The sequence below is a fragment of the Bubalus kerabau genome, chromosome 3 (genome assembly GCF_029407905.1).
Source record: "Bubalus kerabau isolate K-KA32 ecotype Philippines breed swamp buffalo chromosome 3, PCC_UOA_SB_1v2, whole genome shotgun sequence".
Lineage (NCBI taxonomy): Eukaryota > Metazoa > Chordata > Mammalia > Artiodactyla > Bovidae > Bubalus > Bubalus kerabau.
In genome coordinates this window covers 78,120,943-78,142,063 of record NC_073626.1, presented here as the reverse complement: position 1 = coordinate 78,142,063, position 21,121 = coordinate 78,120,943, and the positions used below count along the sequence as shown (strand labels likewise).

At 35.9% G+C, this 21,121-nt stretch overlaps 1 protein-coding gene across 2 annotated transcripts in view; it reads left to right on the top strand.

Annotated features, from left to right (window-relative positions):
- Positions 1-12,985, top strand: part of HAT1 (histone acetyltransferase 1) — a 39,878-nt gene extending 26,893 nt beyond the window's left edge. For both annotated transcript variants that reach the window (XM_055572229.1, XM_055572230.1), the window contains exons 9-11: positions 2,862-3,013; positions 5,456-5,572; positions 12,539-12,985. In XM_055572229.1, coding sequence (XP_055428204.1) covers positions 2,862-3,013; positions 5,456-5,572; positions 12,539-12,706 — 437 coding nt within the window. In that variant the 3' untranslated portion in view covers positions 12,707-12,985. The remainder of the gene's footprint in view (positions 1-2,861; positions 3,014-5,455; positions 5,573-12,538) is intronic.
- The last annotated feature ends 8,136 nt before the right edge of the window (positions 12,986-21,121 follow it).

Sequence of the window (21,121 nt, the reverse complement as noted above, 5' to 3'; positions counted from 1 at the left end):
TTTGTTATTTGGTTTACTGTTGATTTCATTTTCTGTGTATTCCTAATCACAATTTCATACTGAACCCATGCCAGGACAGAATTTCACTTTACCACCTTAAAGCCATAGTCATATAATGTTACTTAATAATTACATGTATATGAAGTGCTGCATAGAAGTATAAAGACAGTATTTAGTACATATAGATTGAATGAATGAATGAATGACTCAATCATAAAACATTACCTTTAGCTCAGATTCTTTTTTTTTTTTTAATAAAAATTTTATTGCGATATAGTTAACATGTCATACAGTCCTCTTATTTAAAGTGTTCAGTTTTTCAAAAACATGTTTACAGTGCAGCCATCACCTTAACCTAATTTTGGAGTATTTCATTCTCCCCAAAAGAAACCCAGTACTCATTAGCAGTCACTTCTTTCCTCTTATTCCCCTACCCTTTCAACCCCTCACCAGTGCTACACAGCCATTAATCTACTTTTTGTCTCTGTAGATTTGCCTCTTTTGGACATTGGAATCGTACAATAAAATGACTGACTTCTTTCACTTGGCATAATGTTTTCAAGGTTCTTCCTTGTAGTACTTTATTTTTTATTTAGTTTAGTACTTTATTTTTATTGCCAAATACTATTCCATTGTATGGATATACTATATTTTATTTATCCATTCATCAGCTGATGGACATTTGGGTTGTTTCTACTTTTTGGCTCTTCTAAATAATGCTATTATAAATATTTGTGTACAATTTTTTGTGTGGACTTGTGTTTTCATATCTCTTCGGTACATACCTAAGAGTGGAAATGGTGGCAAATCTGATAACTATGTTTCCCCTTTTAAAGAAACACCAGACTGTTTTCCAAAGTGGCTGTGCTATTTTATATTTCCACCAGCAAGTACATGAGGATTTCGGTTTATCCACATCCTTGCTGATTCTTGTTGTCTTTTGTATTCTAGTCATCCTAGTGGACAAGAAATGGTAGTTCATTGTGGTTTTGATTTGCATTTCCCTTTGGCTAATAATGTTAAACATCCTTTCATGTGCTTATTGTGTGTATTTATATCTTCTTGAGAGATTCCTATTTAGAGTCTTTGCCCATTTTCTAATTGGGTGGTGGGTATTTGACCTTTACTTATTGAATTACAAAGTTTTTTATATAGAAAGGCTGGTTACAGTTACATACCATATATATGACTTGGGAATATTTTACCCCATTCTGTAAGTTATCTTGTCATTTTCTTACAAGTTATCACTTGAAGCATAAAAGTTATAAATTTTTATATAGCCCTGTTTATCTACTTTTTCCTTAGTTGCTTGTGCTTCTGGTTCTGTTATCTAAGAAACCATTGCCTAACCAAAGGTCTTGAAGATATACTCCTCTATTTTCATTTAGGTCTATGATCTGTTTTGAGTTAATTTTTGTGTACTGTGTGAGGAAAAGGGGGCCAACCAACTTCATTCTTTTTGCTTATGGAGACCCAGTTGTCCAAGTACCATTTGTTAAAGGCTATTCTTTTCCTCATTGAATTGTCAAGGCACCCTTCTCAGAAATTAATGGACCAAAAATGTACGGGTTTATTTTAAACTCTCAACTCAGTCCCATTGACCTACATGTCCATCTTTATACTAAGTATCACAGTCTTGATTAATGTAGCTTTGGAGTAAATTTTGAAATCAGGAAATGTGAGTTCTTTTTTTCAAGGTTGTTTTGGCTATTCTGATTTCCTTGCATGTCAATTTTAGGATGAATTTGTTAATTTCTGCAATAAAAAAAGCCAGCTGGGATTTTGATAGGGATTGCATTGAACAGTTGGTAGAGAGTTGATAACTGTAACAAAACTGTTTTATGACCCATGAACTAGCTCAGACTTCAACATTCTTTGTTTATACCATCTACTAATTAGAAAATGAGGGCTCAGAGAAATAAGATAATTTGCCTCAAGTCCTTCATCTATAAATGATAGAACTGGGACTCAAACTCACGTTCTCTGACTATGCAGTGTTTTTTCTACCTATATGTTTTGGTATCTTCTTGTCCACTACTCAGTCTAATGTAGATAACATAGACAAACATAAAGGAAGTCTATGCTACTCAGATGCAATGAAGAAAGAATCAAAATCATATTCTCTAAATGAAAAAGAGTGTTTTGTAAAAGGAAGAACTTTTTTTAAATTAGGTTAAAGAAGCATAGAAGACTTTGAAGTTTATTAGATTAAAGTAAGGGAGTTATAAACTTAGCTTTGGAACCCTTAGCTATCAGAAAATGGCTTTTGGAATTGATTATCCAAACTTGAATCTCTTGTGTATACAGCTGCTTTAACTGAAAATAAAACTAAGGTACATATGATAACAAACTAGTCAAAAATTTATATTTGATGGGAGAATGGCATTGAAACATGTAAAATATATGTGAAACAAATCATCAGTCCAGGTTTGATACAGGGTGCTTGGGGCTGATGCACTGGGATGACCCAGAGGGATGGGATGGGGAGGGAGGTGGGAGGGGGGTTCAGGATGGGGAACTCATGTACACCCGTGGCAGATTCATGTCAATGTATGGCAAAACCAATACAATATTGTAAAATAAAACTAATTAATTAATTTATTTAAAAAATTTATATTTGAAAAGTAGTTCTAATTTCATAAATAATATATATGTAGTATTTGCAAAAGGATTGTACCTATAACTTTATTTGACAAAAATGGTAGTGCTATTTTATTTATAATCTTCCATATTGTAACTTTTGTATTATATAATTCATTGAAGAATATTTGCCTTTCTAAGGTTAGTGTGTATACTGAGGTTGCAGATGATGAATAAGTTATGCTGGGTAAGGGAAATGTTATTCTGCTTTCTTTCTTTAGCGGAAGATCCATCCAAAAGCTATGTGAAATTGAGAGACTTTGTGCTTGTGAAGTTTTGTCAAGATTTGCCCTGTTTTTCCCGGGAAAAGTTAATGCAAGGATTCAGTGAAGATATGGCAATAGAGGCTCAACAGAAGTTCAAAATAAATAAGGTATTTTTATTCTGGAAGGAAAACATTTAAATTTTGAAAAAAATAATTTAAGTACATAATTTAAATGTTGCAAATACATTAAGAATACATGTGTAGGAAATAGCAGTGGTTAAGAATACAGGCCCTGGGACTTGCCTGGTGGTTCAGTGGTTAAGACCGCATGTCCACTGCAGCAGGCATGGGTTTGATCTCTGGTCAGGGAACTGAGACTAAGATCCCATATGCCAAAAAAGAAAAAAAAAAAATACAGGCCCTGAAGCCAGATTGCCCAGGATCAAATCTGGCTTTACCACTTGCTGTTAGAGCAATTTAGTTTACTTCCTTGTGCCTCAGTTTTCTCATTAATAGAATGGAAAGATAATTGATTTCATGGCTGCATTAAGTATAACAAGAAAATGTTTATTTAAACTGGTAAAGTAGTTAGTGCCCCTGGAGACTATTATATTGATAGGAGGAGGATTGGAATAAAACATATAATTTTCACTTTTTATACTTCTAGATGTATTTGTTTGGATTTTAAAGTAATAAATATCTTAAGGTAAGTACAGACAAATAATATAGGAAATTAGAGGAAATTATTATATTTATGTTAGCAAGAAATCAAAATATTTCATAGTGGGAATACATTTGATCTAAGCCTTGAACAATGGGTAGGTTTTGGAATATAAAAGTATGAGGGATGAAGAGTATCCAGTAGTGAGGACTAGTACTTGGTGCCAATGGCCTCCCCTCCCCTGGCTTCTAAGGCACTGCAGTTCCTAGCTTTTCAATTAACCACTGTGCTCATCTTTTTTGAGATATTGTCACTGGCTTCTACATTTTTGTATGCTCCCTAAATATAATTCTTCCCCAGAGTTTTTTTTTTTATCCAATCCTCATTTCTTCTCATTCTACTTGATTCTGAGAGAGCTCATCTGTTACATCTGCAATCCAGATTTTCCTCCTGAAGTCCAAAACTATGCCAAATGTTCACTGGTCACTGACCTTCAAAAAACAATTTGAATTGAAACTTTCCATCTTCTCCTGCATAAAAACACTTTAATGGGCTCATGGTTTTAAGATAAAATACAATTTTAGAAATAATTTATATCTCAGACTGTATTAAACCTTTAATTAACTAGAATTTATTTAATAGCTCAGCTTTCAAGAGAAAGAGAATATGAAGACATTATTATTGAGATTAAAGCTCCTCAGTATGGCATACAGACACCATCATCATCTGGCCCGTGCCTGCCTTGCTTGCCTCAGCTTCCTCCCACTTTCCCGTATGCTTTGGCTCTCCTGAACCTCTTGCCATTTCCCAACTGTGCTACAACTTTACTCCTTTTATGTACCTGTATATCAACTATTCCCTTTGCCCTGATACCCCCTTCTCCTGTTTCTTCATCTTTGCCTGGCCAGGTAGTACATTTTTCAGGCTCAGTTCAGGTGTTTCTTCCAGAAATTTCAGAATTATTTTAACCTGTGTATACTTGACCTTTTCCTCACTCCCAATAAATAAGTGGAATGACAGAAATAGGAAAACTATAGGCCTACTCCTTTGGCTTCAGTGTTACCACAACTTCCTGATTTTTCTCATATTTTTTTTGACTGTTTCTGTCTGCTCATTAACTGGCACTATACTACAGGGTTCTGGCCTCCCCTCCCCCCACACACACCCCCGTCTTCACTGTGTATGTTTTCCTTGGACTGTCTTAACCATTAACCAGTCTTAAGGTTTAAACTCTTGCCATGTATATTGATATTGCTTAAATCCTTGTCCTTCGTCTAGAATTTTATTCAGATTTATATGTTCTCTTGCCTCCTAAATCTCTCCTACTCTGTGAAAATCTCACTGTCATTCCATACCCTCCTCCACAGTCTTCCTCCTCTTTATTTCTAGAATCCTTGTCCCCTTAGTATTACTGTTTGTGCTGTCTCAGTTAATACCATCATCATTTTTTGCCTGATTTAATAACTGAGCTTTCTGATTGGTCTCCTTACCCTTCTTTTGCTACCATTTTCATGTAGCTGATTTACTCGCAGTTTTTTTCATTTTGTGTCCCAGCAGTGTTAAACTACTTCTGCACGTGTGTATGTGAGACATGCACACACATATAGTGCCCTCCCCTGTTTTAAGAACAGCATGCTCCCTTTCCTTTAAGACTCACTCAGGTTTTATTCCCCCAGGACTCCTCTTCTAACATTGTTCCCCCATTCTCAGGCTATGCTGCCGTAGTGTCCTGTGCACATTTCTATCATGAAGTTAACCATACCTCATTCATTTGTGTTACACAGTAGACTGCTTGTCTTCTTGAGCGCAGAGACTATCTTTTATTGCTTTTTGTCTGGCACCAAGCATAATTTCTGGCCTATGGCAGGTATTCAATATATGATATGTTCTTTTGGGAAAGTGTTATTATTTGTGATTTGAAATGTTCATGTTCTTCTTTGGTTTATTAGCAACATGCTAGACGGGTTTATGAAATTCTTCGTCTACTGGTAACTGACATGAGTGATGCTGAACAATACAGAAGCTATAGACTGGATATTAAAAGAAGACTAATTAGCCCATACAAGGTAGGACTTTGAAGAGTCTTTAAACATTATATTCTTGTCACTGTTGAAAATGAAGAATATCTAGCAAATGCCAATGTGTGGGAGAGTCCAAATCATTCTGCTAAATTAACTTTACAAAAGTGAAAATATTCTTCCAGTTAGTTATAAGAATTCTCCAGTGTAAACTATAAATGTTTCCATTCACTTAAAAACTAATCCCAAGGATGGTTTGCTCGTGGTTATTTTTTTCATTGTATGCATCTTTTAAAAAACTGAATGCCCAGAATCTTCCCTAACAAATTATCTTGGTTTTTTTTCCATTGTTTTATTTGTCCCTATATTCTGCTTACATGTGCTTCTTTCTTCCTAAATATGGCCTTGGTTGCCTTTTGTAACCCCTGTACTTGACCAGAGCTGAAATCGCAACTTAGTGTTGTTTACCTGTTTTGTCATCTTTCTTGCTCCTTTACCCCTTGCTTTTTTTCATTTCTTTTATTTTCCTTTAACTCAAAAATATTCCCCTCCTAGATGAGGTCTGGCCTCCTCATCTTTTGGCCATTAATTATTAAGGTAGATATTGTCCATGCCAACTTGTGTGGAGGAAGATTTGTGATTCTTGTAGTTGGGCAGTAATCTGATTGGAGAGAATATTCATTTATTTATTCAACAACTAATTACTGGGTGCTGCATTTGTATATACTATACCTCGAGGCTTATAGCACCATGGTTGGGAACGTGAATGACAAATTTGAATCTGTCTTAAGGTTTAAGGAGAAAGTCAGTTAATAATGAGTAATTAATATATCAAGTGCATAGTTACGATTTTTCTGATTTTTCTAAGTTAATACAAGTTTTATTTATCATAGATTCTGCTTTATAGAGCCAGTCTTTTGAGTGTTAATGGTATATAGGGTTGCACTACTCGTTGAATCTCAGCTTTTTTCTTTTATCACATCTTGTTTTGCAGTGCAACCGTATTTCTTAATTTGTTATAATTCTAAAAATAGCACATTCTGAATATAAAAATAATTATTTGCCTGATGTATAAATCTTGTGTCTGGAATTAATATAGTTTTTCTTCATAGTGCCATTTCATTAAGCAATTTAATGGAATACTTAAATTTAATCAATTAATAAAATCAATTTAATTGATTTTCTAACTTAGGAACTACCATCTGCATATAACAGGTTGTAATAAATTATAACAACTATTCCCCAAAATTTGTCAGAAATAACATTTTATTCTTTATCAGTCTTTATGTTTGTCAGCTCGGAAACTTCAGAAAATTGGTAGAAATGGTACTTTCCAAAGATTTTGATCTTTAATATTAACTTGTTAGCTGGAAAATTTCTTTATGATGAAATTGGGCATATAGAACAATATAATTAGATGTTAGCATGACAACATTTAAGAGTATTAAAACTGTTTTAGTAATTTATTAAATTATGTATCTCAGATACTTGTGACATTTTATATAGGCAGATGCAGCAAATAAAAGATGATTTCTAAGTATAAATAGCAGTCATGAAGTTATGCCAAATAATGGGAATATCTGTAGTTCATAAAAGCAAGTATTGTCTATGCTTAAGAATAATAATTTTTTTTTATATTATTAAGTATCCTCAACTGTCTAGCAAGTTCACCTTTTCTAAAAGACGACCAAAAACTGGTTATTAAACTATTTAAATTCTTAACAGCCAAAATCTGTATCACCATCCTTGCACTCATACAAAATATTAAATTCTTTAGATACTTGCTCAAACCCTATTTATAGTATTGCAAGTTTAACGAGTTTAGTTATCCAGTATTCTGTCTCATTGAGAAAACCAAGAAATCTTGATCTGGGTTGATAGCTGCAGTGTGATAGAAAACCTACCACAAACTTGGTAAAAGCCTAGAAGTAGTTGAATGCCCTATATGCAAGGGAAGAGTTAGGAGATTTCTTTGTTGAATGTATGCAGATGGTTTTCTCCAATTTGTCATTCCAAGCTGATACTTGTATACTGTGCTGTACTATCACAGCATTCTCAAATGCAAAATTATATTTAAGAATAAAGTAAAATTGCTTAATACTGAGTGTGATTTTGAATTTTTAAAAAATCTTTAAAATATATGCCAAATGGAAAAGTTTGGAATCTAGAATTTATGTTTTACTTTAATACATTTTATTGTAAGAAAATGTAACTTTGCTAAGTAATTACAGAGGAATGGAATTGTTTATTGATAGCAAAGTCCACCAATTCTGTGCTGCCTTTTTTTAAGGTCTTAAATTTCCATATCAGTTTAGTTCCATTAAGAAATTTTTTTGGGTAGATATTAGAAGTAGTTGTACCTGACTTTAAAAGTTCTTTAAGTACTGATAATTTATTTGTATCAGTGCCAAGAAGGGATAAAAATAATTTGTATTAACTAGAATCATTTTAAAAGCACAAAAAGAAATTCTTTAGTACAGAAGTAATTTTCAGGTGTTCAAAAAGATAAATTTGAACAATTTGACTAAAAAGAAAAGTTGGTGCAGCTGCTTCATTTTAGCATTTAAATTTTTATATTGTTTCATAGGCATATTTTAATTCATAATTGGTTTGCAAGTACAAAATTTAGAATCATTGTTATAATAGCATTGGATTTGGAATCAGAAAACTCAATTTTGAGGTCTAGCTTTAACTTTTACAAATTGTGTGTGTTGACAGTTTATTAAAATCTGGGTATTAGGCTTCTCTTCTCTAAAATGGAAATACTTCCATAGTGAGGAACTGAAGAGAAAGAAATACAATGCAGTGCGCATGTTTTTAAAGGTAACCTTTCAATAAGTCTTAGGACTTTTTATATGTCTCCACACCATTATTATTTTTAAATTATTGCAAAAGAACCGTATTTCTGTAGTTCACAAAAGAGACTGGTTGAGCAGATGGAAATTAAGGCGCTCTTAGAGGTGGTGGAATTTTTGAGATATTTGTAAACCTTCTTGGAACCTCTGAAAACTAGGCAAGAAGAAAGTTGGTTTTTGGACCTTAAATAAACTGACACTAATATGATCTTTAATTAATTTCTCTGCATTAATTAAAGTTATCCACAGCCTTAATCTGTGAAGGAACTAGCTTTTTGTTTGTTTTTGGAGGGAGAAATTTCTTCTGAGCCTATAGGAGGTCTATTCCAGTCTTACGGAGTTCTGTCTTTCAGTATTTTATTTGTACTCCCAATGTAAGTCACTTGCTGGATAGAGGGGATCCCCAGTTTATTTTTTTAAGTTTTTTTTTTTAAACACAGTTTAAAAGATGAATTTATAATATTTCCTATGTATACAAAGCAGTATACATATGCAGTTTTAGGAATATTAAAATCAATAAAACAAATAGCTCAAATAACTTATTTTTAAAAATGAACCATAGTTTACATGCTCATGAGGAACTTCTATAATAGTTTCATAGTTTTCCATAAAGCTAGTACATGTATTTTTTTATTCCTAGGTACTCAGAGCTCTTAAATTTAATTCAGAGATGTACTGCTATGTCAATAAAAATTATAATAGAAATTAATTCTGACATCCATCTGAGAAAAACTTACAGTGAAATTGAAGGTGGCAATGAAGGGGGAGATAAACTGGGGAAGTAAACACTCGTAAGAGATGTGTTGTTTTTGTTCAGTCACTAAGTTGTGCCTGACTCTTTGTGACCCCATGGACCGCAGTACACCAGGGTTCCCTGTTGTTCGCTGTCTCCTGGAGTTTGCTCAGATCCATGTCCATTGAGTCAGTGATGCTGTCTAACCATCTCATCCTCTGCTGCCTCCCTCTCCTTTTGTCTTCAATCTTTCCCAGCATCAGGGTCTTTCCCAATGAGTCAGCTCTTCACATCAGGTGGCCAAAGTATTGGACCTTCAGCTTTGGCATCAGTCTTTCCAATGAATATTCAGGGTTGATTTCCTTTAGGATTGATTGGTTTGATCTTGCAGTCCAAGGGACTCTCAAGAGTCTTCTCTAGCACCACAGTTCAAAAGCATCAGTTCTTCAGTGCTCAGCCTTCTTTATCATCCAGTTCTTACATTTTATATTTGTCAGCAAAGTGATGTCTCTGCTTTTTAGTAAGGTGTCTAGTTTTGTCATAGCTTTCCTTCCAAGGAGCAAGCATCTTTTACTTTCAGGGCTGCAGTCACCGTCTACAGTGATTTTGGAGCCCAAGAAAATAAAATCTGTCACTGTTTCCACTTTTTCCTCTTCTCTTTGCCACGATGGGACCAGATACCATGATCTTAGTTTTCTATGTTGAGTTTTAAAACAAGTTAATAATTTAAAACAGTATGTCACTGGCACATGATTCATTCTATAGCTTATTTGTAGCAGAATTGATAGTTAAGAATATTTAAGAATTAAAATGATGGTTCTGTTGTATATGAGAATTTAATATGATTAGAGGCATATTCAAGCAATGGGGTTAGATTATTTATAAATGTTATAACTGGTTAGCAGTTTAGAAGAATAATTTTTTTTCTTATAACATACCATGATAATTTTTGGGTGCATTACCTTTTAGTTCCTGACCCGTTTCCTTAACTTGGGTGCCGCCAAGAGGCAGTTGTGCCTCTTGGCAAAAAAAAAAGTAACTTTCACAGCAGAAACAAAGGATTTATTATCCACATGATTGAAGAGTAAGGAATATACTGTCCTTCCAGGGCTTGGGAGTAATAAACCTGAATTTTCATCACTTCTCTAGAACTACTATTCACAGTGTGATTAGAAGATCAGCAACATTGGGAATTCTCTGGTGATCCAGTGATTAAGATTATGCTTCCACTGTAGGGGCCATGGGTTCAATCCCTGGTTGGCAAACTAAGAATCCCCCAAGCAGTGCAGCCACACGCACAAACACACACTAAGTCAGCAACATTGACATCATCCAGGAGCACTTTTTAGAACCGCACACTCTTACTCCACCCCAGACCTACTGAATGAGAACCTGCATTTTAAGTTTAACAAGGTTCCCAGTTGATCTTTGTGCACATTTAAGTTTGAGAAGCACTGCATGTCTTATATTCCAAAACTATTAGGGTTTCCTTTGAGAGACATTTATTAGTTTTTAGGATGGAGTTAAGACTTTTCAGGGTTTTTCGTTGTTGTTGTTGTTAATTGTATTTGGTAGGCAGTTATATAGGAATTCGGGAGAAGGCAATGGCACCCCACTCCAGTACTCTTGCCTGGAAAATCCCATGGATGGAGGAGCCTGGTGGGCTGCAGTCCATGGGGTCGCTAAGAGCCAGACACAACTGAGTGACTTCACTTTCACTTTTCACTTTCATGCTCTGGAGAAGGAAATGGCAACCCACTCCAGTGTTCTTGCCTGGAGAATCCCAGGGATGGGGGAGCCTGGTGGGCCGCCATCTATGGGGTTGCACAGAGTTGGACACGACTGAAGTGACTTAGCAGTAGCAGTAGCAGTAGCAGTATATAGGAATTCAGAATACAGACTTCTAATTAGATCATTAGGGGTTGGATCCTGGCTTCTCTGCTTACTGCCTCTGTGACAAGTTATTTAACACCTGCACCTTTTTTTTTTTCTTTTTCAATTGAAGAAAGTTATAGTACCTGTCTCATAGTTTTTAGGATTACATGAGTTAATATACGTGATTTCTGATCTCTATATTTAGCTCTTTATTAAATGCTTAAGTGAAAGAGGATATAATCTACAACAGTTTATCCAAAATGTATGAAAGCAAAAGTCGCTCTGTTGTGTCCAACTCTTTGTGACAGTGGACTGTAGCCTGCAGGTTCCTTTGTCCATGGAATTCTCCAGGTCAGAATACTGGAGTGGGTAGCTGTTTCTTCTCTAGGGGATCTTTCCAGCCCAGGGATTGGACCCAGGTTTCCCACATTGCAGGCAGATTCTTTATTATCTGAGCCACCAGGGAAGCCCAAGAATACTGGAGTGGGGAGCCTATCCCTTCTCCAGCAGATCTTCACGACCCAGAAATTGAAACAGAGTCTCCTGCATTTCAGGTGGATTCTTTACCAGCTGAGCTACCAGAGAAGTTGAAAATGTATGAAAGTTTCATATATTCCAGTGTTTTATATAATGCAGTATTGCCACCCACCTAGGAATCTTGGAGTCATTCTGCATTCTTTCCCCACATCATCCAGTGTTTTTCTCCCTAAATCTGTTCTGTACCTTCCACCTCTGCTTAGTCTGTAACTAAGCAGACTTGGCCTAGGCTTTCATCATCTCTTGAGTTCTTAAACTAACTGCTAACTTGGTCCCTTCCAGTCCCATCCTCAGCATACTAACTGTATTGTTCTGATAGTGACCTGTCTAAAAGTTCTTACCAGATTCTTAGGGTGGTGCAAATCTGTTTCCTGAGAAATGGTAGTTTCCTTCTCAGTGAAATGGAGAGGGTTTAATAAGATAATGTATGTCTAGACAGTAGAGACTCAATAAATGCTAGTTAATACTGTTTTTTAAAGTGTGACAGTTTTTGGCTTATCTTCCTGAAACTCTCCCAACAGTTTATGGTAAAATTAATATGTGGTCCATAAATACATCGCTGGGTAAGGGAACTCAGAAATAATAGTGGCAGAAGAAGCCAGTTTGGAATTAAGATTAACGGAATTAATGATTAATTACTATTAAAAATTGATGAAATAATAGCACTTAATTTCAGTTGTCTTTCTTCAGTTACAGTACCTTATTTATTAAAGAAATATTTGAGTGTCTGTACTGGCCAGTTCTTTAGTATGCTTTGGAGAGGGGGCTGTCACTCACATACCTATATTTACCATTAATTGATACAAATTCCATGTCTTTTGGAACCCTCTTTTTAGAGGGCTTGTAATTCATGTTAACATTATGTTCAGGCTTCCTTAAAAATGTATGGGATTAAAAAAAAAAATGTATGGGATAGATTTGGGCATATTCCTACTACTATTATTTTTAACACTGGAGACATATTTTTTTATATCAGCTTTCTTCGTCTAACCAATACTCGTGTTTGTTACTTAGAAAAAACAGAGAGATCTTGCTAAAATGAGAAAATGTCTCAGACCGGAAGAACTGACAAACCAGATGAACCAGATAGAAATAAGCATGCAACATGAACAGCTGGAAGAAAGCTTTCAGGAACTCGTGGAAGATTATCGACGTGTCATTGAACGCCTCGCTCAAGAGTAGAGGTTATACTTCTCTGTACAGAAAGTTTGCAAATTTCTGTACATGTGTTGTGAAAATCAGATGATGACTTTAATTTTAAAAAACCTTGTAACATTTTGCTTACATTAAAAGTTATCTATCTTTAGTTGAATATTTTCTTTTGGAGAGATTGTATATTTTAAAATACTGTTTAGAGTTTATGAGCATATATTACATTAAAAAAGATATAGCTTCTGAAATACCACTGCAATTACTTCCCTTCTTAAATAGTGTAATAAATGCTTAGTTGTGATATGTTAATGTGTGCTGATACGATTCTTGAATACTTATGATTAACTTCTTCCATCTTATTAAAAACCTTTAGGTTTTAAGCTTTTATTATTCCTCGCACACTTTGCTTCTAAGCTTTTAACACATTTCTTTAAGGTCTTCCTAGTAATCTTGGTCTTGCTATGTGATTTTTCTAAGTAGAAAATGTTCTTAAAGTAAATTGTTTTAAACAAACTATTAACCACTTGTTAGGAGTAGGGTGGGTAAGAGAGAGAAGGGAAGCTAAGTACAGCCTGAAACTTAGATGTTTGGCACCAAATATTAATTGAAGATAATTCAGAAGTTGCCATAAACATTTTATAAATAGTAAGATACAAATCAGTTGTAACAAAAGTCTAGTTTACACACTATTGTTGAAATATGTAAAATGAGGTTGTGATTTAATATAAGGTTATCAAGATGTTGAAGTCTAAGAAGGGGGAAAAAAAGATAAATTGCTTAATATAGTCCTTATTTTATTGAAGTAGAACTAAATAAGTTGCTTGATAGTCATTAAAAGTAAAGCTTGATTTTTTTAACATGTGCCAGTAAGCCAAGTATTGTATAACATCAAAAATGGGATGTAAGTTGAACTTTACTTTTTTTTTTTTTTTTTTTTAAGTTGAACTTTACTTTTAAAATCTGATTTGTTCAATGCTCAAGGCAAAATCCCATCTTGGACAAGCACTAACTTGTCCTTCATCAGCTTTTTTTCATCGGTAAATTCTGTCAAACATGGAAGCAAAGTGAGTAGTACCCTCTGGACACAAAATAGTTGTGGCCACCAGCATACCAATGGCACTAAAGCCAGACCTTTAAAATAAGAGTTCTGTAAACATTTCAGACAGTCTCATCTCAGAAGTTTATATACATAAAACTTGATTTAGAGTACATACACGTACCTAAGTCGTACAGATAGAATGAACCAATGCAAAGTCCTTCTGAAGCTATATGGAAAAAATGGGTTTTCCATCTGAATTTATTATAAGATTTTAAATTTTTTAATTTAGAAATTAACAATTGATGCCTGAAAATGATCTCTGAGGAGAAAAAATCAGTACAATCTAAATAAATTATCTTTCAACATCCTTCTTGATGTAGAAACCAGAAAAAGCCAATGTGATACCAGTTTCTATAGTTTTTTTAAGAAAACAATGTTCTATGGTTAAAGGTCTAGTTTATTAGCATTAATCTTTCAGACTTCAAAGGCTGTACTTTCATTTTGAGTTAGAATAAGTCTGATAGTAAGATCTGTACTTAGAACAAGTTAGTTAAACACCAGGATAGAGATACATAGAACCGTGTGTGAAACCCATCGCAGCTACCTTTTGGGCTTAGTGGTCACTTCTCACCCTGTGGTAGCAGCCTTCATCCCCTTTACCATCCACATACACATAGATGTACAGTGTTTTATTTGCTGCCTTTACCTTTTTCCCTTCCTCCCCTCCACTACTTTTTCCATATCTTCTCCAAGTTGCATTTTCTCTACATGTAATACCATGTTTCCTTTCATGGAAACATGAAGACAGTGAAAAACACTGATGTAAAATGAGGTTGTATTAGACTTGTCTCCAGGCTTCCACCCTGTTCTAATATCTGTGCTTATCCTTTTTACATCTTTTCTCATCACTCTTGAGCTTTTCTACTCAGATGTGGATATAGATGTAGTATATATCTAAAATTTTTTTAAAAATAAATAACACAAAATTCAGTTCATACCTGAGTTAATATATAAGAGGAAGAGAAAAACCCACTATATGTCCCTGTCTCCAAATTGCAGGGGCCTCAGCTTGCTGTACCCCAGTCTTGTCTACTCTGAAGATTTATCTCATCCACCATTATCTTGTCCACTAGAGTCTCCTCACAGCAAAGCCTTCAATGCTGTATCAAAGAAATAAAGAATCACAGACCTCAGAGGTCAAATGATTGAATTCCTCAAATTCATTCTTAAGTTCTTTTTATTAGAATTTACAAGCCAGTTTAAAAATATTAAATGCTGATTAAGATACCCATACTTCTTCCAAGTGAAATTATTTTATATTTGTATATGATCTCTGTATACATTGAACAGAGTAGCATTTTCTTTTTAACATTTCTAGTGTTAAAAATGGTTCTCAAAGATGTACAATATTTCAGGTTGAGGTTCCCATATTAAACCATTTGCCTAGATTTTTTCTTTTATTATTACAACATTCAAATGAATTAATATCTTCATGTGTATATATATACACACACACATATATATATATATATATTGGTATCCATGAAGTATCCCAATTCCTGGGAAGTACAGTTATTGAATCAAAGGGTAGGACTATCTCCATGGTTCAGTTATGTAAACATGCCATATTTTCCAGAATGCTTTGTAAATTACAGATATTAATGTTTGTACTGATTTTAACAGAATTTCAGTGCTATGGTATGTTGGTTTTGTTGTTGTCTCCACAGGTATAAAATCTCAAATTTGTATTCCTTTTGCTTAATGGGAAAGCTGAATACTTTTCCATCTTTTTGTGAAATTTTTTCCCCTTAGGAATAGGAATTATCCGTTTCATTTTTCAAATCTGACTTTTAGGGGCTACGCATTTTTATAGACAGACAGTAGATCCAGAAGTTCACTTGCCTAAGGTCACACTGAATTAGTGGTAAAGCCAGGACTATAATACCTGGCTTCCACTCCTCCATTTCATCTTCTATCAAGTAGGCTGACCAAGTCATAAGCATGCCAACCCACTAGGCTCTTCATAAAGTGGGGCTTTCTTTTATCGCCATCTGGGAAATACCTCACTGGCATGTTTGACGTAGTCACAGGACAAATACCCCAACTTCCCTGTTGAAAACCTTAAGTATCAGGAAAAAGGATGTTTATTTATAATGACTGAGATTATTGGTGCCTCATTTGAAGCATGGCTTGAAGTTCCTCATTTCCTCTCAACATTTTCAGTTACTCAACATCTACAACTTTCATGTTTCCATATGCCTTTACACCTTCATTGTAATACGTATTTCATTCTCCTTGTATTATGCATTGCAGTAGCGTTACACAGCACATTGAATTTACTCCTTGACTTAGGCAGAGCTGTCTATATAAAAAGTAGTATGCACACAGTACAAAAATGTAAAAGGGCATACTGTGAAAAGTTCCTTCCCCTAAACCTTCAGAAACAACTGCTGTTCTGGGTTTGGGTTTTGGTTTTTTTTTGGGCTGTGCAGTGCAGCCTAGGAGATTTTAGTACGCTGACCAGGGATTGAACCCATGGCCCCTACAATGGAAGCACAAAGTCCTAACCACTGGACCCCCGGGAAGTCCCTAAAGTTAATGGTATCCCAGAAATCATTCGAGCTATGGCTGCATGGTAGCCATTGTACAGATATATCATAAGTTACTCTACTAGTTTCCTATTATTTGTTTCCAGTATTTTCCATTACAAACAATGCTGCAATGCATGCACGTTCTTGTACATGTGCTGTGTGTAGAGATTAAAGTCCTAGAAATCATGACCTTTAGTCTGAACTCATTCTTAGAGTGACTGTACTACTGTTTACAGCAGTTAAAATTATTAACACCAACTAAGGTTACAGATGCTTAATCCTGTACCAGTCTAGAATTAGCTGTGTAAACAAGAGCAGTTTGGACCTCTCCAACCATCCTCCTCCACAGCTAGAAATAATGAATTATCTTAAAGGCACAGTGATTTGAACACTTGCATAGGCCTGTGACTTTCTTTTTGTCTCTTCCTTTAGTCTTGCTTGCTGCTGCTGCTGCTGCTGCTGCTGCTAAGTCACTTCAGTCGTGTCCGACTCTGTGTGACCCGATAGATGGCAGACCACCAGGCTCCCCTGTCCCTGGGATTCTCCAGGCAAGAACACTGGAGTGGGTTGCCATTTCCTTCTCCAATGCATGAAAGTGATAAGTGAAAGTGAAGTCACTCAGTCGTGTCCGACTCTTAGTGACCTCATGGACTGCAGCCTACCAGGCTCCTCCGTCCATGGGATTTTCCAGGCAAGAGTAGTAGAGTGGGGTGCCATTGCCTTCTCCTTAGTCTTGCTTAGCTCTTCTCAAACCTTATCATCCAGAAGAACTGCTCTACAGCGGGGTTTCTCATCCTCAGGACTGTTGGCATTTTGGGCCAGATCACTGTTGTGCTGCCTCGTGTTCAGTCTAAGTTGTGACCCCATGGACTGTAGCCCTCCAGGATCCTCTGTCCCTGGGCTTTCCCAGGCAAGAATACTGAAGTGGGTTGCTATTTCCTTGTTTAGGGGAATCTTCCCTACCAGTAATCGAACCCGCATCTCCTGCACTGCAGGCAAATTCTTTACTGCTGAGCCACCAGGGAATCCCGCTGACCTGTGTACCAGCTGGTTAAGAGCATCTGTGGCTTCTACCCCCAAGATGCCAGTAGTACTATCCCCACCTCCAGCTGTAACAACCAAGCATGTCTCCAGATACTGCCACATGTACCCCAGAGGGGCAAAATCACCCTTGGTTGAGAACCACTGCTATATGGGATTAAATATTCATTGACATTTAAGCAATGACTTTTTAATTATGTAACATGAACACGAAATTGAAAATAAGTAAAAGTATTTGATAAGTAAACTGCCCTCCCTTCCACCCAGTCACCTAAGTCACTTCTCCAGAGGCAGTTACCTTTCCCAGTTTCTCTTTTGCCCCTCAGAGTTAAATTATCAGTTTGCAAACATCCATCACTTTGTTTCAATACAAATGGTGATATACTACATGCAGTACTTAGAATCTCTTCCAGTTAAATTGAACTTATCTTTATTAGTACATATCAGAATACTTCAGTTCTAAATATGCTGATTCTAAACAGCTGTTTGATACTTATTCTATAGTTTGGTTTCAGAGTCAGTTTTTGATATTTATTCCATAGTTTGGTTTCAGTTTGTTTAACCCAATCCCATATTAATAGACATTTGGGCCGTTTCTTATCTTCTGCTCTCAGGCAGTGTTGCAGTGAATGTTCTTGTGTGTGCTTCATTTTGTACACGTGGTGGGGGTATATATGCAACATAGTGATGGAATCGCTGAGAATGGAAAGGCGTGGGCATTTTATATTTGGTAGATTTTTGCATACATTTGAGACAATAGAGAAATCTGAATATGGACTCTTTATTAGATGATACAAGATTTTGTTAATTTTATTAGTTGTGATCATGGTATTGTGATGAGGTAGGCAAATGTCTTTATTCCTAGAAGTCACATGCAAAACTATTTAGGACATCTGTAACTGACATTCAAATGGTCCAGAAAAAAAGTATGTGTAAATGGCATACACACACACACAGATATTTGTACATAAATAAATATGACAAAAGTCTTAAATTATTGCATCTAGGAGAGATATACAGGTGTTCATCCCTGTGATTCTTTCAACCTGTATGTTTTCAAGTTTTCAAAATAAGACTTGGGAAAGACTGCATATATGAAATAAAAACAATACTATAAAGTAGGAACAATCAGTGAATAAGGAAGAGTTCTCAGAAATTTAAAATGAGTGTGTCACATAATTAAGGCAATGGAAACTTGGGATATAAAGTTGAAGAAATTTCACAGAACATCAAAAAGAAAATAGAGAAAAGAGAAATCAATGTAGGAAATCTGATGACTGGCTTATTTTCAGAGAGGAAAAGCAAACAGAAGGACATTATCAAAGAAAGGGGAGATAGTTCCTCAGAGTTGCAGACATGAATCTTCAAATTAGAAGACTACTGAAGGTTGAGCAGAATATCACTAACGTTTATGGAAAGTTAGCTATTTGCCAACCACCTGCAACAGTGAGAATCTCAGTTCTCACAATCCTCAGAGGTACACATGGTATGTATCCTTGACTGAGGACTAGGGAGATTATTTCGCCCAAAGTCACACAGCTGGGAGGTGGCAGACAGGATTTGGGTCCAGGCAGTATAATTCACTTTCGTTTTTAACCACTGTACCACTTACCTAAAAGGATATACATGTACACTAAATTATTAAATTTCAAAACATTGAGCATAAAAGTTCTGGATTCTTTCAGAGGGGAAAACACAGGAAACTTGGGAGAGAAGTCAGAATTTAAATAGCACCAGCCTATCAGTTATACTTCATGCTGAAAGACAATGGAACGATGAATTCAAAGTTCTGACGGAAAGTTATTTTCCATCTAGAATCCTATACCCAAGTGTGAAAGCAAAAGAAAGGTGGTTTTAGAAATCTATGAAACCAGAAAACTCACCTCATAAACTTTATAATGAAGTTACCAGTTGATCTATTTCAGCGGCACGAAGGTGAGATCAAAGAGCATGCAAGATGTGGAGGACAAGAAACAGTAAAACAAATCTGATCCCAATAAAATGAAATCTGAGGATGGCAACTGAATCGCATGCCTACAAAAGTAATTGGTCCAAATTAGGAAATTATGAACTCCAGAAAAAAGTGGAAAGAAAGTGGGAGTCTAAATATAATAAAGTATAATTGGCATGGGTCTGAGCAGTAGCTAGAAACAAAAACAGTTCAAATTGGTTGAGTCGGGTCAGATTGGGAGACAGCAGGATGGGAGACTATTGCTTTTTGTTGTAAACTTTATTATAATTGCATGTTTTTAAAAACCATGTGTTACTCTGATACAACATTTTGTTTAATATTACTATATTGTTCAAATAAAATAGAACTGTAAACTAAAGAAATTTTAAAAATAAGTTTATCTGAAGAAGATAAGTAGCACCTTTAAATAGACTGTGCTTAGGACTTTGACAAAGCAGAAATTGCCAAAAGACAGTGAAGATGTTTCTTTTTAAAAAAAAACCTAATAACAACACAACTATACTTAGTTCTTTTTTTGGAAACTGATGCTAAAAGGAAGCATAGTTTACCACGTACTTTATTTGGCTATTTCAAAAGCAAACCGTCCCCACCTCTGACACACCGGCCCTGTGAATCAACACAGTAAATGTAAAAGCAAAGCTTTGAAATTTTTCATGTCATAATTTGGGGCCTTTTCATTACCCTGTGGAGAGATTTAATGCCACAAAAGTGTATCACATGAATATCTGAAGAGCTGTTGTATGTAAAATGCTACAAGAAATACCTTATAAATTTCCTATTTAAAAAAAATTTTTTTTAAGACCTCCATTGTTAAAATGTTCCCAGGCTGGAGAAGGGACTAATCTTCTACTGAAAGGGCCCCACTAGCTTCACCTTAAAACTAGAAGAGGCAGAGTTGGATTAGGTGATCTGTGAAGCCCTTTCCAGTTCTTCAAATGTATTCTTCCTCTTCCCGCTTCATAAAAGACCAGTTGGAAAATGTGCTTTGGTTGGAGTCTCTGTTCACCTGGACAGTTCTTTATAGATTTTTCATGAATTACATTGGCAGGTGAATCTGCACGGAAGTCTTGGGCTGTGCAGTGTGCCTGCCTGGCTCCCTGAATCCCCCCTTTGTGAAGGCTGTGGGGCCACCACAGTGAGGCCTGTTTGCTGTCTGCAACCAGAGCAGCTGCCGCCTTTCTTCCTTTATCCTTTCTCCGGCAAAGGAAAACACGGTGATGTTTGTGTGTGCTTCAGATGAGGAGAATGCTCTCCAGACAGGTTATTCTCTGGCTTAAAGTGGATGGGGGAGCGCAGCTCATTGGGAAGAGAGGTCAAGGCAGCATCTGCCCCCTTGTTTGTTTCAACAGCTTCCGTCTTGAATATAGAATTTGTTGAGTGAGAGGCGAGCCGAAGTTGAGAAATGCAGTTCAAGCGGTGGTACGTTTCTGCTTAGTTTGTCAGCCAGTGTGGGGGACGGAGGCGGGGGGTGGGAGACAAGAAAGGGACACACAGCTAGTCGTTTCTGTGATTAAATTCCTTGTTATTTCATAATCTCCACTTCAGAGATTCTTACTGCAGTGTATTCAGGGTGACTGTTGACTAACCAAGGAGTACTGTTTCATGCTTCTAGACAGAAAATACCAAAACTGTAAATATTTTCAACCTCTGATCTTAGTGGTCCAACTGCTTTCTGTAAGAACTGGTCTCACAAAATCCTACAGGACCATATTTTACCGAAACACACTACAGCAAACAGAACCATAAAGCCCACGGAAGAATAAGATGAAAAACTATGAGAAGGTAACCAGGAATGTACCATT